This window comes from Falco biarmicus, chromosome 5 (assembly GCF_023638135.1).
Source record: "Falco biarmicus isolate bFalBia1 chromosome 5, bFalBia1.pri, whole genome shotgun sequence".
Lineage (NCBI taxonomy): Eukaryota > Metazoa > Chordata > Aves > Falconiformes > Falconidae > Falco > Falco biarmicus.
In genome coordinates, this window is record NC_079292.1 from 56,693,509 (window position 1) to 56,704,675 (window position 11,167).

General features: G+C 45.0%; 1 protein-coding gene across 9 annotated transcripts in view; it reads right to left on the minus strand.

Annotated features, from left to right (window-relative positions):
* The window catches only part of SGSM3 (small G protein signaling modulator 3), a 30,704-nt gene that overhangs the window by 18,119 nt on the left and 1,418 nt on the right, over window positions 1-11,167 (minus strand). For 4 of the 9 annotated variants that reach the window (XM_056341952.1, XM_056341953.1, XM_056341959.1 and 1 more), the window contains exons 2-3: window positions 2,023-2,103; window positions 650-735 (exon numbers count right to left, since the gene is read on the minus strand). In XM_056341952.1, the coding sequence (XP_056197927.1) occupies window positions 650-735; window positions 2,023-2,029 (93 nt within the window). In that variant the 5' untranslated portion in view covers window positions 2,030-2,103. Of the gene's footprint in view, window positions 1-649; window positions 736-2,022; window positions 2,104-4,011; window positions 5,011-5,043; window positions 5,156-9,913; window positions 11,087-11,167 lie in introns of those variants that run through there. The other 5 variants (XM_056341956.1, XM_056341954.1, XM_056341955.1 and 2 more) reach the window with 4 other exon arrangements.

Consider the following 11,167-nt stretch of genomic DNA (forward strand, 5'->3'; position numbering starts at 1 on the left):
AACTTTCCTCATCTATGCTTGTGGTTGCAGGGTACACACTGGAGGTTACAAAGGGCTTTTTAAGGAGTGAAAACCTACAGCTACCTCCCCTGTCCTGCAAGCCCACCTGTCTCTCCTGTGGGGGTCTCTCACAAGCATTGCACCCAGGCAGCACCCAAGAAGCGTGCTTCTAGCATAGCTCCACAATAAACTTTATCTGCTTCACTGGGCTTAACCACCTTCAGCAAACACTGTGGGTAAATTATGAAATTCCATGGCTGCTTCCTTCCTTCCTGCTCTGCCCACCTGGTGACAAGTCTTGAGGCTAGCATTTCCTGCCATGCACAAGCCATCCACAGTAGCCTGATGATGACAGAGACTCCCCAAGGATGTCAACATTTTTACAGTGCAGCAATACTTGCAAAACAACAGGGCAATAATTCACACAAGTTTCTTTGTGCTCTGCAAGATCCTCTTGCAAGACCCAGGATGCAGCCGCAAAACACACAAAGTTGAAGTAGCAAACAAGCATTCATAACCAAACACGGGAGGGCAAGTGCACCTTCTCCCCTCCTTTTCCCTGTGGCTTTCAGAGACCACCAGAAATCACCAGGGTCTCTGGCTCTGCACAGAAGTAAAGGGAACACCCCCTCCCTGCCCGACACTGTACCTGTGTGTATTTTGCCAGGATCTCCTGAGGCCAAATACTGGGAGTGAGTGCTGAGAAGGGACCCCCAGCAGAGGGAGTGTGATGGCCTAAACAGAAAGAGATCAACATATAGCATTGAAAACCTGGAAAGACTCCCTTGGAAGACACACACTCAATACAGACTGTTCCAGCAAGGGAAGGACTAACCCAGAAGTTTGTCACTACTGCTACTGTAGACACTGAGAGAGCTCCCACTTCACCAAGCAAGCAATTTCAGATGGTTTTGTCCCTTACAAAAGCAGCAAAAAGGCCAAACGGAGTTCTAAGAAAGGGACTTTTTAGGGAAGAGAATAGGTCCATGGCATCGTATGCTCTTTCTTCTGCTTGGAAAAGCTGTGCAATCAGTGCCAAGCCAGGGGAATCATTACCGGCGAAAAAAAAAATATTATGGAGGAGTAAATGCCTCTTACAGAGGCACTGACCCCAGCACCAGAAGCACTCCAGAGTTCCTTGAACCTTAGTCAACCAGGCACCAAAATGGGAAATCAGAGCCCTCAGCAAGATGCTCAACTGCTCCCTGTGCTCCAGAAGGGCTGGGATATTGCCAAGCCATGTATAGAGAGCTGCAGCAAAGAAACTATGCCTATCATCTTTATCTTTTGTGTTCAGGATAAGCGCCTTTCCAGTTTCAGGCAGTGTCCCACTGAACAGCTTCCCTTAGAATAAAAGCAGACATCAAGTTTTGCAATTTCAGCAGGTAAGCATGCCCCAGGTCTTCCACTGTGCACATCACCAAGAGAAAGGCTTATTTGGCTTTGACATATAGTCTCCCTCAGGGTTATATGCCCTGAAATAACCAGCCAGACCAGGATGGAATGTTTAGAGAGAAATAGGGAGTGGGAGAGTTGGGCTCTGAAAGAAGGAGGAGACCTAGTTTTAGTAAAGTTTTTATCTCAGTGGTCCACAGCTGAAATCCAGTAATTCTTCAGGATTTCGCCTGCCCTAGAGCTACCATTTTCTAGCAAAAATCTCTCATGATCATAAAGTAAGCCAATTACTTCGGGGCAAATCTTGGGAGAACAGAACCAAGCAAATTTTACGAAAAACTGGGACGGAAGACTACATTTCAGCCTCCTTCTTCCTCTGAGTTCAATGGCTGAAGCAGCTTCTTCAGGCTTCAGCACAAGGTAAAAAAAGGAACTGAGCTCACCCTCAGTGAAAAGGAAGCTGGATCACAAAGAGCAGGGAGATTTTCTTTACCTCAGTTTGAACAGACCCTCTGTTAACATAAAGAATAGCTCTTGGAACCAGTAACTTTCTTTTACTAAGTTGCAGCTGAACAAAGAACAAGCAACCAAACCCAGAAAATACTGTGTCCATTTTTGTCTGCTCACCTGACATTGTGCTAAAGGGCAAGTAGCAGAGGCTGTCAGCAGGTCCAGAAACGCTGTTCTCAGAGGTGTGAGGTCACTATCCTGTCATAAATGAAAAAAAAATAAAAATGTGATGAGAGAACTCAATTACTATCTAAGAACATGGTGGGGGACAGACAGACCCCTCAAGTTCGCCAGAGGAAAATTAAATCCCTTAGTATTTACGTTCCCCCACAGGAAAATTAAATTCCAGAGACTGGAATTTCCTGATGGTTTCATACCTACCCATCAGCTAGAAAGAGCACACTGTCATTTACCAAATTCCTACTGACATTAACTGCAGTGCTGATTGAAAGGATGTCAAAAACCAAGTCAACTTTCATCACCTTTTCCATCATATATTGTAAGACCTGTATTTAATCATGAATACTAAAAACCCCCACAACATACATCATCATTCTCTGAATACACTGCCCATGGAGAAGGGACTGGCATAGTAAAAAGAGTTTAATGGGGGTATCATCAGATGCAGAAAGCCTGAAAGAGATTTTAGAAGTAGCATCACAAACCATAGGAGTAAAGCGTATTAGGCTGTGGAATACAGCTCCCTGAAAGGAGTTGGGAAAGCTTCTGACAAGGATTTTCTGTAATGAATTGTGCTAGGATGCGGACAACACGCTATCGAGTACCTCTGCAATGAGCCAGGCTCCTCTAAACTAAACCAGGCGATCAAGCTCAGATGATGAAACAGCCCACATAGCTCCCCTCCTTACTTTCCTGATACCAGTTCACAGCAGATTTTTATAAGGGTTTTCCAGGACAACAATGGAATAGTTCGGTAATCACCGGGAGAGATTTTTGAACGTTAAGATCAACCTTACAACTCCATATGTGGGAGACATCAAGAGCCACCTCCACCACGCAGACAAAGCCAGTGCTGGGATATATCAGTCACTCGCACTTGGGAAAGAACCTGGGAGAAACTAACATTTGCATGTCTGGGATGGGTTTTCCAGCTTCCCCTTTCCAGTACAGCTACTTATGACTGCACAGCACTAAAAGAAGGAACCCCAGGGATTCACCCAGCAGGCCCTGTCCAAGCTGTTTGTAGTGCTCAGTAGTACAAGGTTATATTGCCTTTGCATTTCAGTGAGCTTTCCAGTGAGCACTCGGAGCCTGGCAGTGGCTTGCTACAGCACTCCAAGATAAGCAGCTGTAAAACACTGCAAAAGCATAAAAAGCATCTGTGTCTGAGAACACAAATGATAAGGCTTCTTCCTCCCAGATTTTATCCCTTACAGTTGCTTGTTTCCAGAAGTTTTAAGTCTGCTGTAGCCATTTCATGCATGCGATTTCATAGGCTTTATGGGTTCTCTGCAAGTAAAAGGCTGGCATGGATGAACAGGCACTCTGATCTTCTGACACCAACTCTCAGGGCAAAAAGAAAAACAAACAAATGTCCAGCTTTTGTTTCTCAGAAGTAAAGTTCTCCACAAAATGGCCAGCTGCTTACCCACGAGTTCTGTAAATGTTTTCTACTCTTCCCATCACTAGCCTCACTTGTTCTCTGAACACCAACTCTTCCCTTAGTAACTGAAGATGTAACAAGAATTACAAAATGAGCACCTGCACACTCACTTTACATGGGAATGCACACAGCACGCACACCAAGCAGGTAAATCTCCTGACAATACTTATTCCCCTTTCTACATCACTGAATGCATTTTGATGCTTTTTTTTCCCAGGCTTATCACTGCCCTGCAACCACAGCTGCTCTGTTCCTGAGCCTGCAATAGCTCCTCCTCCCCTGCCTTCTCCCAGCCCAGTTAACCCCGTTTCCAATGACTTTTATTAGCAATGCAATCACTGTTTCAGCCATGTGGTATGTCTGCCGTGCTTCTTCTCATTGCCTCTGCTCTGAATCCATCCTCAGTACCACAAGCTTGCAAGTAGGGATCGCCCTCAGCCATTATTAACCGTCACCGCATGCACAATCACTACTGAACCAACCTGCTATGGAGGAGCCAGGCCAGCGTTGGGCACGTAGGTGAGAAAACACCCCGTAAGACGGGAATTAACCACGGTGCTCAGGCAGCAGGGCAGGAGAGTGCCGAGGCTACAAGTCCTTCCACCTCCTAGAACAGGTGTAGTAGAGGGGAACACCTTTCCTTGTCCACATCATCACATGCTGGCCTCCGCCTTGCTGGAGATCACTTCCCTGCCTGCAGCCTGCCCTCATGTCCCAGACTAATGAGCACTGAACTTGGTGGGCAGGTTTTTCCTGCCCCTGGTTCCTATAGAAACGTTCCTGCAAGCACTCATCTGGGATGGGCCCAAAGAGGCTCGCCTTGCTGCGGGCACACGGTGCGCGGAAGGGCAGGGTGGGGAGTGAACCGCACCACAAGAAGGCTCCAGCTGCAGCACAAGGAGGTGGAGCGCTGGGGACTGCCCACAGAGCCAGGTGCTCCACCAGAAGGTGCTGAGGCTGCTGCACCAGCCATGTAGGTCTTCGTCATCCTGCTTTCTGTCCCCTCCTACTCTGCCTCCAGTAAAGCATCACAGGAACTTGGAGGAAGGTTCTCCGACACAGCCAGGCACCACCCAGAGCAAACCAGAAGGAGGATATCTGGCATATGGGATTGATATAGTAAGTCCTCTCCTTTGACTCAGGGATATAAACCTAAAGCAACTCTCAGACTCTCCTAGCCAGGAGACAGCAAGTAACGAAAGGGGCTCCCATGAAGCCTGTGAAATTGCATGCATGAAATGGCTGCAGCGCACTTAACTGTGTTATTTACCCAGTACACACTTCTGAAAACCAGCAACAGTAAGGGATACAAAGGAAAAATCACATTAGATCCAACAGGTATTAATGGCAATTCCCAAACTCTCTGACTTCTAAAAACCAGCTTTCACCCATCCATTAAAAAGCATCTTCTATGTTTAAAGGCAAGTTAAGTTTCCTACATCAAGCAATTTTGGTCACACAACAAGGTAGTATTCACACTTTGGAAACAGTTTTTGTTAAAATGTAACTGGTACCTATTATTTACAGCTTTACTTTTTGAGTTCAGGCTAAAACAAATCACACCACCATTGATTCCAGCCTGCTAGAAGACGGCTACAATGACAGGGGTGTGCCTGAAAAAGAAGGCTGCAAGGGAAGAATGCAGTCAGCATCAGGTACAGCTATCTGAAGCGCTCCAGCTGCAACACCTTTGTTGGACTTGTAAATACACACTGTGCAGGATTATGTCAGATTGATTTCTTTCCCAGTGTAGGTGTCTTTTCTAAATCGACGTTTGCAAAGGAGACCTGCAAATTTACTTCCACTTGGCACTGTCAAGCCTCCTCTGGACATACTGCTCTTCCACACAGCTGTGATGAGAGGTTTCAATTACCTGGCTTCTTGCAAACACCAGATAACAATCTCCTGCTGCCTATGTTTTACTTGCTTGGCCTCTTTTGCCACGTGATCTCCACTTAAGCCTGCTGTGGTACTGCCTGGATGTGCTAGACATGAAATGATGCTATCGGAAGCCTTTCAGTAGGATCTTTTATTTTTGGGACAGAAACTCCTTCCCAGGTTTTAGCAACAATAACAACAAAGAGCGTCCACCAAAAAGCTGTCAAAAAGCAACGTACCTCTATCAGACAGACTGTGCAGAAGACAAACATTTTTACAAAGCAATGTTTTTGTATGCTGAAAATATTACAACTAGTAACTGTGCAGCAGCCATCACCAAACATTGTCAGAAGGACCAGAACAAACAGAACAAATCTTTCTATTTTCATCCACTGTCATATGAACAGCATATACAAAGCTTCCTCTGACAGTAAGCCAACATAGGGAAAGACTCTGCTTTCCATTAAGCTTAATTTGAACATGAAGCAACACTGCAGGCAGTAAATCCCACTGCCTCCTCTGGACTGTCAGCTAGTTTCCACTGCTCTCTATTCTCTTCCTTCATTTATTTATTTTTAAAAATGTCTTGGAAGAGAGAAAAGCAATTGCAAAGCCACAGTACCCATCAGGAGGCCACACGCTTAGGTGTAGTTCTAGAAGGCTCTTCCAGCTCAGCTTTTAAAATCCCGTGTAGATCTTCTCCCTCTCTCAGAAATCAGACAAAAAGAAGACCCTGTGCTGCATCAGGCAGTTGATTTCTGTCCTCTCACACCTGGAAAGCTTGTTTCCCTAATTAAAATCCAGACTTGCTCAATGAAATGCACAAGGGGAGCTCTCGGCAGGAAGCCCTCCCTTTCCCTTCCACTCTCCCCACATTGCGAGTTTCTCCCTCAGGTCAGGCAAAGGCATATCCTGGTGCTGCAAATGCCATTAGTCCCACAAGTCAATATTTGCTTTGCACATATACAGTCAGAAGAAAACTCCAGCTTCACAAACAAGTAGGTAAGTGAAAAAAGCACAGCCACACACCTGACCAAGGGGCAGACAAGATGCAGGTAATTTCTGCCCCTCACACCCTGGCTTTTAAAGTGATGCAGAACGCTGCACAGACACCGACACACACAAACTTCTGATTAAGGAGTCGATATGGTGCTGGTGAATCTGGGTCATTCCAGGAACCATCTGCTTAAGGCTTACAAACCACAGCCAGCCTCACACCGCCTCGGGTGTTGAGCCACACACTACAGATGCAGGAGGCAGGTGCTGAGCTAGCCTCCATGCTTGATTTCTACTGCAGGGCTTGGAATGAAAAGTTGGGTGACTTTAACTGCCCTCAGCCCACTTTCTCATAGCAGATAAAGTCAATCAGAGATGAAATAAAAGCCTATGGCAGGCCTAGAAAGGGGGACACGAGACCTGGAAAGCAGCAAAAGTGAAGGTTGCAACAGCCTTGCAGAGCCGGGTGGGCAGGCAGGAAGGATAGCAAGCTGCTGACAGTGTTACATCACTTCACCGCAGAGGCATCGCTCAGGACTCCAGCGCTGTCCAGTCACCGACTGGGATCACATACTGACTGCACGAGTGTGGTGGGGCAGAGCGCCTCCTCCCAACTGCCTCGGGGCACTGTTAGAGGGACACCTAACAGAGACAACAAAAACTAAACTGGAACTCTGTGCTTCCTGCCATAAAGCACCTTGTAGACTCCTGGTCACGCTGGAAATGTAATTCCGTGCAGAAATGTAACTAAAAGGTACTTTTATGCAACAGACCTGCTCTCTGCACTGATCAGTGTCCAGCAAGTCTGCCTGGTGTACTGACAGAGAGCGCCCTACTGGAGCTGAAGGCGCTGAACCATTTTTCAGTTTATACAAAAGGAATGCAACAAGCAACTTCCACGTTTGTAGCCATTTCATCTCCATTTTGAAAATAAGGATGTGAAAAAGCAGAATCCTGCTTCCTACTGCTTACGCATTGGACAGACAGACCACAGATGGACTTCCTGATTGTAGTTCAACGTGTCAAGCTTACCCTTAAAAAAAACCCACAACCATCTACACAACACCTGCTGATACAAAATGCAGATATCCTACATACTAACATATATTCTTTTCAGAGCAAAACTGTCTTTTATTTATCTGGCTCCAAAGCAGAATGCTGATCCTTTATGCAGGGGACAGTTTGAAAAGGCTGAAGCTCTTACTTCTAAAATCCAGAGATAAAAAAGGCTTCTCCCATATGGCTCATGAAAAAAAAAACAACCCAAAACCCACAACAAACCAGAACCAAACTTACTTATGGCTCTGCTGTGTTGCTAACATAAGCCACTACACTTTTTAGCCCTGGAAAGCAGAGGGTGCCTATCCTTACACAGCAGACACCTGGTGCCTGCTAAGCATGAACTGCATTGCTGGGGAGAACCTCTTGTTTGCGAAGACCCTTGGGGTCAGAGGAGGAATTCTCCCTTTCCCGGTGCTCCCATTATTTGAGTGGTGAGAGGATATGCAATGGAAATATAGTGTGCTCCTCCCATCTCACACAGGAACATTACAATAGACCGAGCACTGGAACAACAGTTGTTTGTTTTATCTGCATTGAATAAGGTTGGAAAAAAAGGCCAGGATACAAACTAGCAAGGTGTCCACTCTCACGGCACAGCAGAATTCTCCTTGCTTCCAACACAGAGGGAAGAAAATGCATGCGTGCCAAAAGGCAGATCTGCAGTCACCCTAGTCTTCAAGGCTTAGGGTAAAGGTGATTCCACATTAAACACTGCTACACAAATATAACTCAAAGATTTCTGATTAGCACCTAAGAGGGCCTCAAAAATCTCTTCCACGAGAGTCAATTTCTGCACAATAAATGGGCACTTACACCCAAATAAGCACCAGGGCACTTCTGCAGAACTCTGCAGAACCTCATTTTCCCCCAAACTGTCCAGAAGTGGTTTTTACCTTCTGTTCTGTGAACTTCTGCAAGTCTGCAAACTATTTATAAGATGTCTGTGGAAGGTAATGGCAACTGAACAGTTTAATTTGCTATGCAGAAGTTTGAAAGAAAATAATTCTGTTAGAGATGCACGGTTATACGAATCAAAGAAAGGTTGAAAGACATTGACAGTTATTTCAAGACAGATATTACAAAGTCTTTTATATGACACTCCCACCCCAAGTAGTGACAAGCAGTAACATCCAAAGCTCTCTTCATCACCTCCAGAGCCAGCCCTGTAGGCTCAACCCCAGGTAAAAGTTGGTCTCATCCTGCCGTTCCCAGTGACAAAGAAACAACTGCCTGAAGATTCTTGATACTGCCTCTGACGGATTTGCAGAGGTTTAGCTGTCAGGGTTTGCTATTCTCTTGGTGAGGCACAAGAAAGGCTAGATTCAGGTCACTCCTGTAGCTCTGTTGTATTACTATTTGCTCTAGTATTAGTTTAAAAAAAAAAAAAAAAAAGGTCAGATTCACCTATCAGGACTCTAAGCAGGTCTCCTCATTTCACTTGGCTCCAGAAAACAGCTTTTTAAGGAAAGGATGTATCACAGCACTCAAGATTTTTTTTTTTTTTCCCTTCAGGGCTCTGTCTTCCCAGAACTCAATTATCTGAAGAGGCTAGTAACACCCAGATCACCACTCAGGACTGTTTGCAAAGCTCTTTTCTAGCATGTCGTATTAGACTACTTGATCTTGCTCCTGCAGAAATTTACAGGCACAGATAACTCTGAGAAAAAAAGCAAAGCGTACATCTATAACAAAACAAGACAACCTCCCACCAACATTTCCTGTTTCTGGGGCTCAGGAAGATTTTTGCCACCAGAACAAAAGGCCTGTTGGGTTATGGACATTTTCTCTCACCTCTGAATCATCAGTACTTTCCAGCCAAGAAATTATGTACTGAATGGGCAGTGACAACAGGTCATGTAGCCATATTAATACCAACATGCTATCTTCTCCTATCTCATAAAACAACCGTGTTTTCATTTCTCATAGCATTATTTTTTTCTTAAGCCAGAAACAGAATTGCTCTTGTACCACTATAACTTGTTGCACTCCAGTTTAAAAAAAGCTGAAACTTCCTCAGAGACAAAACAAATGTGACAGGACAACGTCCTCCTCTTCCCTGCCTGGTGTCAACAGTAACACAGCTGACAAGTGAGACCTTCTCCAGTGCTCCCAGACATTTACCCTGTGTAAATTTTATGTATCTAAAATCATGACTGTGTGACGAGAGGTGGCATAGAAAGAAGTTTAAACAAGTCTTTGTGTTGCTGAGGATACAAACCTGAAGTGTCAACACCTCTCCATCTCCTGATGGACATGTGGAACACTGCACTCATGACACAGAATGAAGCTATTTGTCTACCTCATCCCACTTGACAATTGCAAAATCCCTATATCCTATCCGTCTGAGCTGGGACAGGGTCTAGGATAACCAGTGTGATACAGATCACCAATCAGGATTTAGCTAGAAGAGCTATAGAACCATATACACCAAGATAGAAGGTGCCTTACCTTCATCAATGAAGATAGTTGTAATATTCCTTAGGGCTTATTTTTTTAAAGTTTTCTTTCCTTCTCGTGCTTTGGTGGGAAGTTTGCAATTAACAGCCATGAAGACAGACATCATTCCGATCATTTGCAAACCAGTTACAACCTCAAATGCAGTATCATTTGGGAGAAGCAAACTCACCCGATTCCTTTCTTAAAGCACTCCAAATACAAAACACAGTAAACAATTTTGCAACACAGAGACCAATTCACTACAAATGAGATTGAGACCGGCAGCTCATTTCATACAGATGCCTTCATCAATAATCTCTACTTGTTACCATGCCAACTCAGGTAAGAGACCTTGACTTTTAAAAGCTAAATATTTTGATTATTGCCTATCTTTTAAGATTGTCAAGGTCCTTTAGAACACTGATATTTGCAAAAGATACCCTCCTGCAAGAAAGCAAGCAACAGGTTAAAAGCACAGCAAAGAAGAAAAACCTCAATGACATTAGCAGAGACCCCAAAACTGGAGAATCATTTCAGTCCTGAGCAGGGGTGCAGCACCTCCCTCACCTCATTAGCTGATGTTAATTCTATCATCCCCTGACCAGCTTACTTTCTCCAGAAATCTGCTGCCCCTCATGGATACCCTTAGCATGAATGACATCTCCCTGAGATTACCAAAACACATTAGGTGGAACGCGCCATTTTAATCTGCTAAATACAGAATTAACATAACCTTACATTAACATGACACAACCAGTCCTCACCCTGATCTCTTTAATTACAGGTCGTGCCTCTTCCCACGCCCTTCCTTTCCTTTTATTTCGTGATTTCTCCAGGGTAGAAATCCAACCTTTGTTTCTGCAAAGGGAAAGCCACACACCCCTCGCGGGGATCCAGAAATACATAATGAAACAGATCTTTGTTCCAGTGACTGTTTCTTTCCAGGACACCACTCCAGCCTCTGCAGCAACTGAAAAACTACTCTAGAACTCAGGTTATCCAGCAAGCAACTGTACTCTGATCAACATCTTGGCAGAAGCACAGCAGTGCCCCACTCCTGCTAGGCTGGTAGTTCCTTCTAGAGTGGTTTTAAGATCCAGCCTCTCACTACTGTTCTTAACTCCGGCGAGACTGCTTCTCTGTCTAAAGGCCCCAATAAAGGATCCTCCATTTCCTCAAGACACTTTCACCACTTTATCCCCCCCTGTCCCCCCCCCACCAAATACCACAGCCAGTCATGCAGAGTAAGGCTGAGACATCATGAAG